We start from the raw sequence: 18,644 nt of genomic DNA, 5'->3' as shown, positions 1-18,644 counted from the left end.
CAAGCCATCCTTAAGCTGCAAAGACAGAAAAAAAAAACATCCGTGAAATTGCTACAATATTAGGAGTGCAAAATGTACAGTCTGGTACATCATGAGAAAGAAACAAAGCATTGGTGAACTCAGCAACGCCAAAAGACCTGAACGTCCACGGAAGACAACAGTGGTGGATGATCGCAGAATTATTTCCATGGTGAAGAGAAACCCCTTCACAACAGCCAACCAAATGATCAACACTCTCCAGGAAGTATGCGTATCGATATCCAAGTCTACCATAAAGAGAAGACTGCATGAAAGTAAATACAGAGGGTGCACTGCAAGGTGCAAGCCACTCATAAGCCTCAGGAATAGAAAGAATAGATTGGACTTTGCTTCAAAACATCTAAAAAAGCCAGCACAGTTCTGGAAAAACTTTCTTTGGACAGATGAAACCAAGATCAACCTTTACCAGGATGATGGCAAGAAAAAAGTATGGAGAAGGCGTGGAACAGCTCATGATCCAAAGCATAGCATATCACCTGTAAAACATGGCGGAGTGTGATGGCTTGGGCGTGCATGGCTGCCATGGCACTGGGACACTAGTGTTTATCCATGAAGTGACACGGGACAGAAGCAGCCGAATGAATTCTGAGGTGTTCAGAGACATACTGTCTGCTCAAATCCAGCTAAATGCAGTCACATTGATTGGGAGGCGTTTCATAATACAGATAGACAATGACCCAAAACATACAGCCAAAGCAACCCAGGAGTTTATTAAAGCAAAGAAGTGGAATTTCTTGAATGGCCAAGTCATTTACCTGATCTGAACCCAATTGAGCATGGATTTCACTTGTTGAAGACTAAACTTCGGACAGAAAGGCCCACAAACAAACAGCAACTGAAAGCCGCTGCAGTAAAGGCCTGGCAGAGCATTAAAAAGGAGGAAACCCAGCATCTGGTGATGTCCATGAGTTCAAGACTACAGGCTGTCATTGCCGGCAAAGGGGTTTTCAACCAAGTCTTAGAAATGAACATTTTATTTTCAGCTTTTTAATTTGTCCAATTACTTTTGAGCCCCTGAAATGAAGTGATTGTGTTAAAAAGGCTTTAGTTCATCACATTTTTATGCAATCTTTTTGTTCAACCCACTGAATTAAAGCTGAAAGTCTGCAGTTCAACTGCATCTGAGTTGTTTCATTTAAAATGAATTGTGGTAATGTACAGAACCAAAATTAGAAAAAAGTTGTCTCTGTCCAAATATTTATGGACCTAACTGTATATGAACCCGCTTGCATGGAGTTTGGCTTTTAACTAGTCAAAATGACAATACCTTTTGTATGTGTGCTACAGACATAAACATTTAGCATAGTTTGATCCACCTGATCTCCCAGTTGGTTACAATGACAGATAATGTGCAAAACAGAATTCACCCTACTGAAGTTTCAGGATATAAATCAGATTTTGATTGGCTGCCAGGGATTACTGCACTTTGTATATTCTCTAGCACAGGTACATCTAATCTTATATAAGCATACTCACAATTTGTCTTTACCTGGGCTTCCATTTAATGACACTGCAAACAACTAGAAAGTCATATAATCTATGGCAAACAGTCAGCTATTAGTTTTCTTGCTGGTTTTAGAATTATCATTGTGAATAAGTATTTCTACTAAAAGAAGTACTGAACTCTGGAACAGGGGTGGTTTTTAAGTAAGGAATGCATACTGTCCAAGCTGCCTAACTTCCAGAAGGGGGCCCCATATGATAGAATGGCATGAAGAGCAAGAACTGGAATGCTCTGCATTTGGGGCCATTACTTCATATTTGTCCAGTGCCCTATTTTCATTACTGCTCTGGAAGCTCTGCCGGAAGAGGTCAGGGGTGTCATCAGTATTACCTGTGGTGCAACTGATCTCTCCGTCATTGCTAACCTTATCCTGCACTGTGTTTCTGTATGGGGTACACCTTGGTTTCTATATACACCTTGGTAGAGGCAGGGCTTTACTTTTTCATGCATAGGCCTCTATAAAGACAAACAATAGCCAGTTAAATACAGACATTTCCAAATTGAACCCTGAATCTTCTCTGTGCAGCCTTCAGAGGCAGCAGTGCCTTAGATCACACACTGCAGATATACAACCATCAGGCTGCAGGCACAGGATCTATTGTATTACCAATGCTAAGAGCCGCATTGCACAGATTTTTTTCTGCAAACCTATTGAATGAAAGCGTCACTTTTTCAAAGCAAGGTTACCTATTCAAAAGTGTTAGGAGCCTAAAGTCTTTTCTACCTCCATTTCTCCACTTTTTGTGCTTTACATCAGATTAGTATGAAATGAATTTGTGGATTCTGAATGAGTAATGTGGCTTCTGAACCTTGCTCTCTTTTATTGAATAAACCAGATTATATTTAGCTGCTGTGGAATAGAAGGCACAGCTAATGATTAGCAGAAAAGACAATGACGATGTAGCACCATAGACCTGTATGAGTGCAGCACTAAAGCAAAGGCCTCATGAATAGAAAATGTTCCAAAAAATTGTTCTTATTTCCTGCACCACCAACTCCTCTTCTTTTATCAGTTGTAGGTTAAAACAGAGAGGACAAGATGACTGCGTGTTCATTTTATGTACAAGGATCAATGAGATAATAGAGGCCCCATTATTCGGAGAATAGATATTTCCAACAAAAAACAAATACTTGTTTTTTTCTGCTTTGCACTATTGAAAACTGATTGATTGCAATAGATATCTTAAGCTATTGCTCTTTCTGACTTTTCCCCTCATGTAGTACAATGTATGGGCTTGGGCAGAGGCTCAATAACTGGAAAGTAAATTTAGTGATGGTTTGGGGTGATAAGAGCTAGGAATGGTCACTGTACACTAGCCTGCACTGTTCTATGGAGAAGGGAACACAGGTTGTTGGCAACCCCACTGTGGGGACTGCAACATTCTCCTGGTGGTGGTTGGTAGTTTGGTCACTTGCCGCAGAGGGTCTCTAAACAATTTTAAAGGACAGCTGTACCAGTTCTGAAGACTATTACAAACAATTGTCTATGGTGTCGAAAATCTAGCACCTGTACAGACGTTTAGTTTCTCTGAAATTTGATAAAGTGGGAAAGGATTAGAATGTCTGTTGGGGGTCTCACTACAATCTGGGCCTCCATTAGAGAGATTTCACATTCACTGATATAGTGACAACCATACAGGAGGGGAGAATGAATCCGCAACAGGGACAGCAATAAACAGGGCTTCTATCCCTCACTATTCTACTTAAAAAATATTCCTGTGTTGCTGCTGGAGAGTTTTTCTCACTACCTTTCTGTTAAAACTGGAATCACTGGTGCATTCAGTTTGTTTATTGTGGTTCTAATTCTACCCGGATCTCTCCAAAAAATAAAAAAATTGGTTGGACATAAATTTAAGGGCTGAGCTTCAGCTTCATCTTTGGTAATGTACAGTTGTGTGGGCTTCTGTACTAAAAATGCTTATTTTAAATTCACTGCACACTGTGAGCTTCTTACATTGCAGTAGAAGTTGCAGCAAGTCAGATAGACCTTCACTCACGCACCACCTTCCACCAAGGCATTTAGACATTTGCTAATCTTTTTCAACGATACATCCCACTACTTCCCCTGGAGCTGAAGACTCCTAGGAGAAGTAATAAAACAGGGAGCAGGAATGTTTCCAGAAAGCTACATACAGAACTCTAGTCCCCCTGTCCTTCCAGCTATCCACCTACACTGCATAGTGAAGCACAGATACAAGTGACTACATCACTGGTTATAATACAAGGTATGCAATAAAAATGAAAACATTTTATTTAAAATGTTTTAGTATGTTGATGGTGGGAGGGAAGAACCAGGAGAGTGGCATAACTTCTGCACATATAGGGTCTGATTTATGAAAACACTCTAAGAATGGAGAAGATAGACCAGCATGGGAGAAACTGGGTGACCCAGCAAATCTGGAATGGATTTATTACAAGTCATTTGCTATCAGTTGAGAGATGTTTTTTTTCCAGAACCAGATCCATTCCAGATTTGCTGGATAGTCTATCTTCTCCAGGCTTGGGGAACTTTAATCAATCAGGCCCAATGTCTGCATAGTACATGATAACTACAAAACCATTATTCATTGGGTGCCCATTAGAATGATCTGTCCTCACTATGAAAGCCGATTCATAGAGATGATGCTGGATCCTCAACAACTCCAGAATAGGAAGTGTATAATGTATCATCTCATGCTGCCCCAAAAGACTACCCCTGTTATGCAAGCCCCTAAAAAATTGAAAAATAAGTAAATATTCGCAGCACTAAAATATCTGCAGTGCTAAAACAAAATCAATCAATAATATAAATCACCAATCCTACGTGACTCTGTAAAGGGCCATTTTCCATCTGTTCAAACTCTGTGAATAAATTCATTGAAAGACTCCTCATAATGTTATCATATAAACACATTTTACAGAGTCATAGAATTGTGTTTAATAATAATTCCTTTTTGTTTTAGCACAACACATATATTTTTCATGCTGTTTTATTCATTGATTATAGGAAACGTGTTCCCTATATTTCCCCATCATTTCAGGCCCATTTCAGCTGTTGGATCAGAGAAGAGCCATCAGCAATCCTTTTCTGCTTTTTGAACAATCAGTGTCATTGTGAACGTCAGTCTGTTCACTGTTTCCATTTGGCGATGGTGACAGCACCATCCAGGCGATTCCATTACTAATTCCAGAGTTCAGATTTCAAGAATACTGTTAGCTAATCTATATTGATCTGTCAGTCGCATGAGACAAAGAGCAGGAAGCAACTCCCACATGATGTCATCTATGAATAGTTACAGTGATAACGACAATAAATTCATGCAACACATTTTTTTTCATTCACAATTGTTATCAGTAGGAAACAGGAGCCGTGCTCTCGGATGCAGAAGCAGGTCAGGGCTAATTTCACTTTTGATCCTTTGCTGCATAATGTGCAGGCTTTAAAGTGCACCTGTCACTGGTGCAGTATAGAACAGAAACAACATATAATAAAACATGTTACAAGGACTGTGTGTTATATCTGTATTCCTTTTGCAATTACAATGTAAACAATACCATGAGAATATGGTTGTATCTATTGACACATGTAGGAGACTGTGGCTACATAAATACTTATTAGTCTTCATAACACACCCATGGGATTAAATAAGGATAGTGGCACATTGCCCAGCCAAAGCTTTCAAGTATATCTAAACCTGATCATTACAATCTAACATAATCACATACTTTTAGAAGTTGTTCATTAGAAATAATACTTGTGCTTGTTCAGGTGTTTCCTTTTATAAAGTGGAAACTGCTTACCAATCTTGCTTTTGCCTACTCTGGCACCCTGCCACATGCACACCCAATAGAGACTAATGGTGGCTTTGCCCACATACATGGTAGCTTAGATCAGCCATGGTCCATTATCATCACTCCTGAGCAATATTGTGTAGCATTTATTGGAGAGCCATTGGAAAAAATGGCTGAAAAAAGCTTGACAGCAAAACTGAAAAATGTATTTTTTAGAGATTGTTCATGATGCACAATGCTTAGGCACACGCAGCATTTCTCGTTTATCAGAAGCAGTGACACAATCATGACAGAAGCCAGTGATATGGGGTTATAGCCCGTATATATCTTTGTGTGCAAAAGTATTAGAATTTTAATCTATATATTGTCCCAGTAAACTTCTCATCTGACTGATGTTAGGACATGAAGTGAAGTTTTATTAACATTTGTATCCCCACTGGGGAGATTTGACCTCACTTCCTGTGCAGGTGACACAGGCAGATCAAGTAAATGGAAAATCTCAGATTACAGAGAACATTTAAAACAATACAAATGCTTTGAGTGCAAAGGAGGTTCTACCAAGCAGGTCCTACCTCAGTAGTACATTGCATTTCAATCTAATTCATCTTTGAAGCTGAACCTCTTGTCCTGAGATTACTGGACGTCCAGGCTCATCAAACATTTTACTTCTCATTCAAAATGCTCCCCTAATTATGAAGGCACAGCATTACATGTAGGTGATGCCTAGGACAGTCTTCATGCACAATCAGCCTGCCTAGGGAGGCATTACAATTTTTGCATAACAAGCCCCACAAGCCAGGCCTAAGGGTTCATTAGAGTACTCAGGCAGGGTGCTGTGAGGTTTTTATGAAGCCTCCTGCAGGCTTCTCACTCCAGCTATGATATGCATGCATTGCCTTGATGACGATATCATTGGGTGTAAAATATGCTATATCATGAAAAAGAAAGGTTTTATGTTAAAATGTCATTAGCATATTTATAAAGGTGGTAATACACTTCAAGATCAGTTTGGGAGGGCTTAGAGAGCACCATGAATGCACATTGAATGCCTGTTTAAAGCTTCACTTACCCGTATTATGATGTCCTCCATATTGGGTCTACAATATGAAACCCAAACTACTGAGTGCTAGGTAGAACCTCCTCTGCACTCAAAGCATTTGTCTGGTTTTAAATGTTCTCTGTACTCTGAGAATTCCTTTTTTAATTCTGATTAAAAGAGAATGGTTAGAAGACTTTTTTTCGTAGTGGGGCAATTATTTTTAAGTACAGTGGTACCTCGGTATAAGTCCGCTTTGGAATAAGTCCAACTTGGTATAAGTCCTTTTTGGACACAAAAACTTTTGCTTGGTATACAGCCTTTACCTTCTCAGCAAGGTAACGTAAGGGTAAATTTTCATTTCTTTCATCTTATTGCTTTTGTATTTATGTATTTTAGTATTAAGCAGTTTTTAAATTATTTTATTCAGCCCCATCAACGTATAATATGCCAATAACAATAGGATTTTTTTTCATGGGAACCGATTAATCATTTTCCTTGTATTTCGTATGGGAAAAGTTTGTTTGGTATAAATCCTGTTTGGTATAAGTCCAAGGATCTGGAACGGATTAAGGATCTATACCAAGGTACCACTGTAATTATATAGTGCCAAGATGTTACACAGCACTGTACAAAGTCCACAGTGATATCAATAACTGTCCTTCAAAGGACCTTCAAATCTAAAGCTGCGTACACACTTCCAATTTTTGTCGTTGGAAAGGATCTTTCACGATCCTTTCCAACGACAAGGGAGTGCACGATGCATGAACGGTGCTGTACATACAGCACCGTTCATGCTCTATGGAGAGGGGAGGGGGGGGAGTCCGTGGATCCGGCAGGTCGGTCGTCCGGACGATGGACGACACCGACTGTACAGACGGCAGATTTTCGCCCGATAATTGGCCGATGCCGATTATCGGGCGATAAAAATCTGAGGTGTGTACGTAGCTTTATGTCCCTGCCATAGTCATTAACACAGTCTAAGGTCCAATTTGGGGGGAGACAATTAACCTAACTGCATGTTTTTGGAATGTGGGAGGAAACCAGAGGAAACCCAAACAAACATGGGGGGGAACCTGCAAACTCCATGCAGGTACTGTCCTGGCTGAGATTTGAACCTGGAACCCAGCACTGCAAAGACAAGCCACCGACTGCCCATACTAGGAATTAGGATTTTTCTTTTTGTATCTTGTGGTGACATGGAATTGAGAGGAAAATCCTAAACTTTCTTTTGGAATATTGGAAAATTATTACATTTCCAGTTACTTTCTTTTATGGAGACAATAATCCCCAGGATGAATACAGAGGTCTACTCTAACATATGTACATATGAAAAAACAAAATGTTTGAGCTGTAAATACACTTTAAACCCCAATTTAGTGCTTTGTTTCTTCTCATCATCATTTCAGGTGGGCAGCCCTCATTGATCTGCATTGACATCGCCACATTAACATTACTCTCTGCACCAGTACGTTTTGAACAATGGGTGCTGTGGTGACCCACTGACATTTACAGTGGGTCAGGGGTTAGCACCCTTGTCTTTGCAGCGCTAGATCCCAGGTTCAAATCCCGGCAAGGGCACTATCTGCATGGAGTTTGCAGGTTCTCCCTGGGTCTGCTTGGGTTTCCTCCCACATTCCAAAATCATGCAGTTAGGTTAATAAGCTTTCCCTCATAAAAATTGACCTTGGACTACATTAATGACATATGACTGAGGTAGGGACTATATTGTGAGGGATAGTTAGTGTCCCAACTATGGACTTTGTACTGCGCTGAGTAATATGATGGCACTATATAAATACCGTATAATAATTCAGCAATGCTGGGCTTTTATCAATATGGAAATCTGTGGGAAACATCTTGTGACCAGGCTACCGAAGAGGACAGCCCCGAATTAAATCTTTGGTATAGCACAATGTGGACATTAATAAAGAAGAAGTTTAGCCCTGAGTATAAGGCTTTAAAAGCGAATAGTTCTGTGTTGTTTTATAGAGTTTTTTCAGATCAAGACTCACAGGCCGTTTAATAAGATCATCCCAATCATCATAATCCACTGGGCACCTAATCAAGCAAACTGAATTTTGATCTTTTGGTTGCAGCAAGTGCATGGAATGCTGGAGTCATATTTCTAAGAAATAGCTTTCATTACATTTACCAGAAGTGAAGTCATTTGTGTTGCAGGTTTCATTTGCGGCCAGGACCGGAGGGGGATTTTCTCATTATTTGGCAGTACCTGATGGTAAATTCTATATACTATAGGTCATTATTATTACAGGATAATAAGCACATTTCTGCACACTTAATGAAAGGATTCACTGGCAATCAGCATTCACAGCATGCATGAATTAGCAGAGAATGCACTCTGCATTAACAATTATATGGCATTTATTGACTGTTTGACAAATGATTTAATGATCATTGTAGAATGAGAGGAGAGCTGCAAGTACTTAGTATTTATTACAAAGATAGGATATAAAGATATTTATATAATATTGCTGCATATTAGATTCTCATATATTGTTTTATAGTGTATATGCATGGCATACTAAATGCAGAGCAATGAGATTTAATGTATTCAAATGAAATGTGATATCCAGGTCTATAATATAAAAAATTGTTACACTCTAACACATTGGATTTGCCAGTGTTGGGTTTTATGAGCATGGTGACAGATTGCTGTATAATCATTCTTCAGCAGCATCTCAGTACACTGTATCCATACTGAATACCACATTGTGGGGTTAAATTAGAAGTGCCCTTGCACTGTCACATACAGTACAAAGTGTTTTATAAATCCAATACCACAGTACCAGGAAAAATGCAATCCTTCTATAATATTTAAAGTTTACCCATCTTGATGTTATAGATCAATGAGGAATAATGGAAGGCTGAATTATTTTTCTTTGGCGGAGGAAAGATTTGCTCCAGGCTCCCTCCAGTGGTAGCCAACTTCTAAAGGCCTAGGCACAAGATGAAGCCAAGGATCGGCGAGTCTGCTCTCTCCTTGCTCTCTGCTCAAGACCTTGAACCTGCAAAGACAGATATAAATTAGTTGTGGTTATTGGCTTTTAAGGTACAAAGCTTGGGGCTGTCATACAAGGGGGGCAATAAGGTAGAAGCAGGCACCAACCTAAATATGTAAGGGCTCCCTTCCTGGCTACTTTAAAAAAAGAAAGAGGACAAGCCCAAATTTAAGGACTACTTTATAACTGAACTTAAAGAGTCAACCAAGACAAAAGAACCAAGAGCTGTATTTTTTCATAAAAGGTTTAAATCCCACATCCAGTTTTTCAGCTTCCCTGCATCCCCTCCTACCACTTCCAGAAAAGTATTTGTATAAAAACTTACAAATTCAGCTGCTGAATCAAAAGAATATGAATGTTGCTGACCATTAATAATTCCTCCTATTGTGTGTTCCTTCCCCCACCTCTTAGATTGTAAGCTCTTCGGGGCAGGGTCTTCTCCTCCACATGTGTCACTGTGTCATTTGCAACCCCTATTTGATGTACAGCACTGCGTAATAAATTGGCGCTATATCCTGGTATATAGTAATAAATACTGAACCCAGATTTTTTTTCTTTCAAATCAAAGCTGGAGTTATTGCTTTAAGTATTTGAGCTCTATCAATGTCTGCAAAGGATCCCATATATCCAGGTCATAAGATACTGAGTAGCAGTTTGTCATATTCAATGTTGAAGTTCAGTATAGCTTTGCAAGAAAGCGATTTAATAATGTCACCAGCTACAGGACAAATCAGTACAAATCCTAAAGTAAATATTATACAGTAAAAAGTCAGTACAAATCCTATTTTTCAGAATAGTCTTATAAAGCAGCACAATCATGTAAAAACAAACACACACAGGGTATTAGGATGGCCAGCCATGGAGCGACTAAACAGAATTTCCCTACCAGCATGGAGAAGAAAGCACTGCACACGAGCACACTTTTGTACAAATACAATTTAATGTATTTAGTTAAAGACAGAGACAGATTTAGTGGTTTGCAAATTACCAACTAAGTAATTCACAAGCTCATCTAGCTGCAATCTAAACCAGTGAGATTGTACAATACAAACTACAGTAAACATAAAAATATACAAAATAAAAAAGCAAACCAAAATGATAAGTTACAAAATTAGATATGCTAAAAGATTCAGAGATCTTTACATTATGTCCATTTATTTTCTACTTTTGTATACATAATGGAGTGTACTGAACACCATAAGTATGCATAGTCAGACTATATGTGTGCAGTTAAATGATTTACCGTACAAAGTCTTTTAGCGTTATTCAACAAGGTGCCGCAAAGCAAAATATTATGTGCAAAGTGTAGTCCACCACAACAGCCAATCGAATTGTAGTTTTTCTGTAGTCTGAACAGTGAAAAGTTTTTGATGCTGTGGGTTACATAATACTGCACATCATTCCACCTCAATTTGACATACAAATGTTTCCTTTTAAACGTATCCAAATGTTGCTTGACAGCTTGCATGTGAAATAGAATTTCCATCCCTTCCATTGAACCCTAGAAAGCCTAAATTGACTCTGCATGACATTTTTTTCACAATAGCCCGTCATTGCATTCACACATTTTAGTGAACGAGCGCATCAACATCTCGGCCACTGGGCAGATTGAACCAATTCAGACAATAACTGGTGTGCGTATAGTGCACAGGATAGGTGTGTGTCCGCTTGGCTGTCAAATAGAGTTTCTGTCAATGACCATGTAATGAGTAATGATTCCCAGCTGCCTGTGTATAGTCCACATATGACAAGAAAAAAACATGATTTTCAGTGGATTTTTTTTTTATAAAGGATTGTTTTTGTACAATCCTTTCCAGTCTACTTACTGGAAATGGTTTCCAGTCTCCTTACTGGAAACCATCTCTATACCAAAAACCAAAAGTCTATCAGATGTAAAAGTTAGAGCATTTCTGCTCAATAACCAGTAGAGGTCGCTAAGAAGCGTAATCCTCAATCCCGGTAGGTCTGGTGAAAGCAATGCCATGGCAGCCCAGCAGGGAACTGGTTGTTTCAATTAGCAAACCTCCAATTCAAAAGTACAGATCACGATGTTACCGATGGCCTGAACAAATATTTCCACAAATTTATATAATTGAAGGGCAGATAATATTTTCTGTTTCACTTCCCATAAAAACAATAAAGTCTTTTCAAACATTGAAGGCATTTTCCAACTTCCTGTTCTTCTGACAGGAAGTAATGGAAACATTTGTAACAATGGCTAGATACTTATCATTCTAACCAAAAAAATGGAAATATTTTCGATGGTGATTCAGTTTATTACCCATCTTCATTCACATTCAATCTATTGTATGAATCTACACACTTGATTGTTTGTAGGAAGACCGGTATTTGGTTGTAGAAGAGTCCTTCTTCCTTTCATTATTATTTTTAAGCTATAAAAACAAATGTTATGGGCAGTAAATAGTCCCGCTTTTAGACATGTAAGGCTCATTTGCCCTGACTGGGGCAATTTATGCAGGCTCTCAGGTTACATGAAAAACATATTGATATTTATTCAGAATTGAGGTCATTAGGCCTTCCACCAAGATAAAGGGCAACAATACCAAGAACCAGTGTGTGATATGGTTTTATTCAAAGAGACCCTGTCACTGGTCCATTCATTTTAACAGTGCATGGTTATTTACCTTTAAAAGTCCCAAGGCTGTGTTGCTGGGTGCTGACCTCTTTTAATGTCAGCAGTAGATAGAGAAGTCACAAAGACAAAACAGTATAGTAATCCCTTACTGAAGGGTATGTAGGGAGGGACAGAGGAGCTGGGCCAACAAGGAGTATAATCAGACAACAAGAGGTGGCGATAAGGAATCATTTGTCCTGCAGAAGTCATCTACTGGGATGTTCAAAGGCACATTGAGGGAGAAAAAAAAGTATAAAAAGCATTTAAAACACTCGATTTGTTGTATGCTTAAACCTGCAATATTTAGGTTTGTGAAAGGGTCTTCTTAATAAAGATGCCACAGGCTGCTATTGCTTTTTCTTCTTTGTCCTAAGTTAACTAAAATAAGTACAGCTGGAGTTTTCTGCATCCTGCGCAGCATTATATTTATAGCAGCACTCCAGAACTTGACAATATTAAAATCAATACAGACACTATAGAATTTGAGCATCTAACTGTAGGCACTAAAAGGAAAACCTGAATGTGTGATTTAGACCTCAAGATTTTCTGATGTGAATCGATGAGTGAAAGATTAACAAGCAATTTAACCCAGCTCCAAAGATCTGCTCCATTAGGCACTGGAACTTAATGGTTTAGGAGGCAAACAGGTCATTTCCATGACTCCGCACTACAAAGAGGTCCACTGCGGTTTCGGTTACAGATAAAGTACTCCGGAATATCATGAAGCAACCTGTATGTCAGGGATCACAATCTGCAATGTCTGCGCCTAATACTTTCATGGGTGATTGGGAAAGAGAAGTAAGCTCTTCGTGTACTAGAAAAGATTTGTGTATTAAATATATAATAGAGTCACTAAAAAACAAACAATCAGAATACTGTCAAAATCCTCCACACGTCAGTTATTTTATATATTATCTGGATCACACAGAATCAATATTGAAGTACTGAAAAGTAACACTGCGATTGTGGAAAGTAAGTCGAAGGAACAATCTTGTAGCCAGCATTGTGACCACTTGTGGGTTCCAGTGTCATACAAGAATCAAACTTGGGGGATACAGCATTAGCCAAATACTAACTTGTTAAGTAAGGGGCTACACCTCCACGCAGTTACCATTCATGAGCACAGAGAAAGCCATTCACTGATAGATCTATGTGTTATAATAGAACAGTGTTCTACTAACTCAACAAATCCTGCAAGTAAGGATCAGTCCTGTCACTTCCCCTAGACAAGATCAGCGCAGATAAGTCACAAGTGTTGTGTTATTGGTCTGTCCTAGTGATGCTTGTGCAGTAATTGCTTTCCTTTGGTTTAAAGCCATAAAGGGTGCTGAAAAGCGACAGAGTTCATTGTTTTTCTCTTTTAAGGGTGGTCCTGTTTTTTTTCCTTAGGGTAGCGGGTTATCAAATACAACATCCGGGAGAATGGAAATCTTCAGCTTCTTCTCTGGCCAGCTATATTCTTTTGGTAGTTTCATCTGGAAAGGGAAAAAGATTAAAAGCAGTCAGCTACCATTTACAAAAGCGTGAGGAAAAAATAAATGTATATGGTGCATAACCCTCGCTGTGATGACTGCTTTGCAACATCCAAGAAATATATTTTCCCCGACAATCTATTCTATTGAAACAAATAGATTCTCTCTTTACAACAGGGGTGTCAAACTCAAATACACAGAGGGCCAAAAATAAAAAACTAAGACAAAGTCGCGGGCCAACCTTGAAATTTTTTGAAAAAAATTAAGAGAATTTTTCCTTTTCATTAAATATAAACCCTTTTCATACATAAACAAAGAGGTTTTGCTTCACATTCAATCTGGAACAAGCTTATAATAGAGAAAGTTATAATAAAACATTTTTTTAATTTTATTTAGGAAAAAATGTAATGCCTCTTTTTCAATTTAAATTTTGCACAGGCTAACAATAATGATTACAATATTCTTCTATGATAATCCAACCATTCAAGTCCATGCATTGGAGTAGCAAGGAAAAGTACAGCTGAGGGGGAGTGCTGGAAATGCCAGATGCGGCGCTAAATCTTATGAGTGACACGCCGCTGAAACTTCTTCATTTAAATAGCGCCACTGCTAATTTCAAGTAATATTTGCGTCTATAAAACAGTCCACGGGGCCACGCATAGGCAGAGAGGCCACTGGTCTATAGACACGAGTGATGCCGGGAATTGTAGTAGCGGCGATTTTTCAATGCAGCGGCGGGCCAGCTGCAGTTTATATTTAGGATTCCTTTTGGGGCCCAAAAAAAAAGGACGTTGGGGGACAGAGTTTGACACCCCTGCTTTACAACATGGTATAACAGAAGAACTTATTGTACTAGTAGCTTCTTTGATATGCTTAAAGCTGTACTTAATACAGCTAAATACACAGATAGAAAGGAGCCAGTTTACCTGACATATCAATTGTATTGGTCTATTCTGTCACAATGTTTACACAGGCCTGCCACACAGCCTTACTAGGTAAATGACACCACTATCTCTGTTCTATAAATTTAGACTGAAGAAAGAATAGAGGTGTTGTCATTTGAGCCTGCTGACTATACAGTCTAAAGGGTGGTAGATCACATCAGAACCATGGGCACATGCCTTAATAGATAGGGTGACTTGAGAAAACATCTAGCACTCTGCCAGGCACTTTAGGAATGGAAGGAGGATATTTGTGATGGGGACGTTTTACATTAGGGAGGTACATGCTTGTATTGAAAGGGGCAAAAAACGGTAGCAAAACTCACTTAGCTCTCCTACTGTTAATACATGCATTGTCAGCACATTTACATGCTGCACACCTAATTTACTCTCAGTCCTGCCTTCCTCTGCAAAGTCCTAATCCCGGTATAATAGGAAATGTAGCAATCTAGTCAAATACAGATAGGCCACAGCTGAATGCATCATTTCTGCAAATCGATTGCTGCTGTTACACGGTTTACATCTAGCAATGCAACTCTTTATTTTACTGGCCCCACTTAAACATTGGTGCCCATCAACTTCAATGGCACTATGTTTTAAAAGGGGAGGCAAATGAGGCATGGCTGAGAATGTGCAGATTCAGATGCTAAATGTAAACAAATCCCAGAACCACAGCCTGTAAATAAATGTATGCATTGGGTTGGGGGGGAAAGTGGGACAAGTGAGGTTAAGGATAGAGCAACAAAAATGTCCTTTTTTTCCCCAAGTGAAACTGAGCATCGTACACTTTAATCTTCCTGTCCAGAAAGTTGGTATGTTTTTCAGACATATTTTGCAAATGTGAAATTGTATTTGCAGCACTTAGTTCACTTTATAGACTGAATACACTTCCAGTCTGTTACACGCATTAAACAATTGTAGTGCAGCTTCTGAACACTAGAGGGGGCCTCACAGGTACAGTGAGAAGCTCCCCAGTGATTGAATATTGCACATATTCTGCATTGTCTTTTAAATCCTGAGTGTTCTCATATGGGAGTGGATGCCACTTACAGTAGTACTAGCCCTTAGAGCACTCTGTAATCCAATTAATCACAGATCAGTAGTGTTATAATACATTTAACGGCAAAATCATTTTTCTAAGTTCTAATTTCTTTAATAGAGCAAATGAGGCTCTATTACATACCAGACATCGAACCTTCCAGTTATATTACTACTTTGTTATGTATTCAGCTTGCAGGCTTACGAGTCTTTAACATGGGTTAATAAATGAATAATTATGAATGCGTGACCCTGTTACTGAACAGGAGAAATGGCACACTCTAGCAGGTTCCCATGTTTGAAGAAAAGGCCTCAGGCTGCAGTGACTGCAGAAAGGCTGGCGGTTTAGAGAAGCCTTTCCTCCCCCTCACTTATACAAATGAGAGCTTACTTCCTCCGGAGAGCTTAAATCTTCTAAGTCTTCCAGCATCCTTTCCACCAGTTCCTCTGTCAACAAAATCTGAAGAGATAAAACAGTTTCAGCCTTTTATTCTCAGGTTTCTATGTAATTGGCAACTATTTGATCTGACTTAGAGTAGCATGGGAGGACATAAACCTATCTGCACAAAACTCCTAGTACTCTATAGTGTTTCTGGGCTGTGCCACTTATACAATCATTCTGTTTGTACATCAGCAAAGATTCCAGAGAGCCCCTGCAAACAGGGGCTGTTTTTATGGCCTTTAGAAAATGCAACTGATCAATTCAACAGTTTCTCTTTTAAACTTGCTTATAAAATGTTGAAAGACATCATTATATATAAATATGTCTGCATTCCGGGGTACTTAGAAAACAAACATATTTAAAAAGACATTGTCACCTTGCCCATGCCGGGTGAAGCCACAGAATCTCTACAAAGGGCACCCCATCCACCTTTAACTTGTCTTACCAAAGCTTCCTTGATACTCCTTTCAGCCGCACTGCTTGCGAGAATATCCAGTACATATGGCTATACTTCCTATCAAAATGCATGAACCTAGCAGAAAATTGCTAGGCACCATAACGGGAGACTGCACTTTTAAGTTGCCTACTCTGCTGATTTCAGCGCTGGCTGCAAAGAAAGGAGCTGCAAGGGAGCGCAGATAAAAGTATAAATGGGTCAGACAGGTTCACCATTACCCTGCAGAGGCCTACAAGGTAATGGTGTCTAAAGAAAGATGCATGATCATAAAGAGCACTGATCATGTGTTTTATGGTTTCCCCTGAACTTCTACAACATTATGTATGTGATTTATGTATTATGAAAACATTAACATAGCGGTTTTACCAACCTATGGGGCTCTCCTAGCATACTGTAGGCGGGCACTGCTATCTAACTACTATGAGATGACACACAAACGAAGCTTAAAATTACAAATATGTCCACCAACAATTATCAATAAAAACGTGTGTGGAATGTGTGGTATGATCTACATAATAAAAATAATTATTAGAGTCTGCCACATGAATATGAGAGTTTAGGTCAGTGTAAACATTAGAATATAGTTCTGCTTTGTAGCTAGTAAAGTATCTACTCACTTGAAGCCAAGGCCCATGTGCTGCGTACGGATGTTCTTCTGTAGCAAATGCTCCTTCAACCCCCGTAGAAACAAATGTTATGGCCGTGTCTCCAGTAATACTTTTATAAGTAAAGTGCCGTCCGTGTAACAGTCTACCTCTAAGTGGAGGGAGAAAAAGACATTTTTACAATGTGCAAAAATGAAGAGGATATATGGAGGCCTATATCTTCAAGGGGGGATGCTTACAAAACACAAACTGTCACGATAAAAATAGTTGTTTTTTTTCCCCGTCAATTTAAGTAAATTTGAGAGAAAGGTAAATGCAGTTCAGATTTCCTAAACTCTGCTAGTATAGAAAAATACCTCTTAATTTGCCAGAAATCCAATGTGCTCTCAAATTCCTGTTTGAGCAGACTAGGCACCACTTCAAGTCTGACATCTTTTACATAGCACAAACTGAATAGTATACTAATCAGCTCTGTTCTTTATAGGCATCCTATTTTATCATGCACAAATAAACACCATTTAGTTAGGTAGAAAAACAAATGCATATTTTTTGTTGAAGAAATCTAATTTTTAGTCTGCACTAGTTTCATTAATGACTGTCCTCAATGTGTTTTCATCCAGCATATCAACAGATCCTGCTGCTATTTCCTTCCATCTCTCTAAGCCAACAGGACCTGCAAGGACATGTCTCTCTAGAGAGAAACAAAGAAAACTATTAGAAGGTGGCAAGTGGGATTTCATTTGTGTTTTAGCAGCTGCATTCTATGTAAACTCAAGGCCATGTTGAGGCCATTTTAATAATGAAGGAATAACATGCCCACAGTAACCAGATTTGAGCTTAGGTTACACAAAGTCTGCTCTCTTATTGAAGCAGGTCATCTGCTCATCTATCAAAGCCGATTTACCCATTTTTTCTATTCTTCCCTCTGTTTTTTTATTTTACAACGCTCTTGTTAAGCTTTATTTAAGCATAAATAAAAAATATATTACTGCTGCCTACCAAACCTTATACGTACTGGTTGCATTAGTTTTTAAGGCTTTTTGATCCCTATATTTTCAGCGTATGAAGTTGCCACTATATGGAGGATGAAGCAGCAGTGTGGTAGAACAGGACTAGAGAACCTTCCTACCTACTTGTCTTCAGTATTTTATAGAGATAACAGACAACAAGGAAGTGGTTAGCTCACAAGTATTTTTCTGCAAGTAATAAAAAGATATACCCGTTTAATGGTTGTGTTATATTTAACAGACTTAACTGGAGCAAATAAGGGAAGTTCCTTGTTGGGCTTACATACTTTGTAAGCATTATACCTAATAATTCAGTTTGATAGGAAGTACTTACGGTGCCCGCTGAATGACATCTACTTAACTATTAATACTCACCTTAAACAAAGTGGAATGAGTGCACCAGACTCTTGGTTAAACTTGAGATGGACGCTTTCAAGTTGTCGCGTACGAACTAACTCATGAGGAATAATAGCTGAGGAACTTTCACTTTCTAAACTGTCTTTGCGACTCCTGTAAAAGAATGTTCAAAAGAATATTAAAATACAATACTATATTAAGATAATCACAAGGTAAGGCTACAGAGCCCTTGAACCGGGAGAAAGGGCCATATATCAATTAGGTTAACAAACATGTCCTGGTACATTTTTTGATTGTGGGGGAAAAAAATGGAAGCA

At 38.8% G+C, this 18,644-nt stretch overlaps 1 protein-coding gene across 2 annotated transcripts in view; it reads right to left on the bottom strand.

Moving 5' to 3' along the window:
- Positions 1-10,291: 10,291 nt before the first annotated feature.
- SUFU (SUFU negative regulator of hedgehog signaling) overlaps positions 10,292-18,644 on the bottom strand; it is a 33,131-nt gene continuing 24,778 nt past the window's right edge. For both annotated transcript variants that reach the window (XM_072423914.1, XM_072423915.1), the window contains exons 9-12: positions 18,346-18,480; positions 16,976-17,114; positions 15,851-15,919; positions 10,292-13,483 (exon numbers count right to left, since the gene is read on the bottom strand). In XM_072423914.1, coding sequence (XP_072280015.1) covers positions 13,394-13,483; positions 15,851-15,919; positions 16,976-17,114; positions 18,346-18,480 — 433 coding nt within the window. In that variant the 3' untranslated portion in view covers positions 10,292-13,393. The remainder of the gene's footprint in view (positions 13,484-15,850; positions 15,920-16,975; positions 17,115-18,345; positions 18,481-18,644) is intronic.

Source organism: Pyxicephalus adspersus, chromosome 10, assembly GCF_032062135.1.
Source record: "Pyxicephalus adspersus chromosome 10, UCB_Pads_2.0, whole genome shotgun sequence".
Lineage (NCBI taxonomy): Eukaryota > Metazoa > Chordata > Amphibia > Anura > Pyxicephalidae > Pyxicephalus > Pyxicephalus adspersus.
The sequence above is the reverse complement of the archived record's forward strand: the minus strand, read 5'-3'. Positions and strand labels throughout refer to the sequence as shown.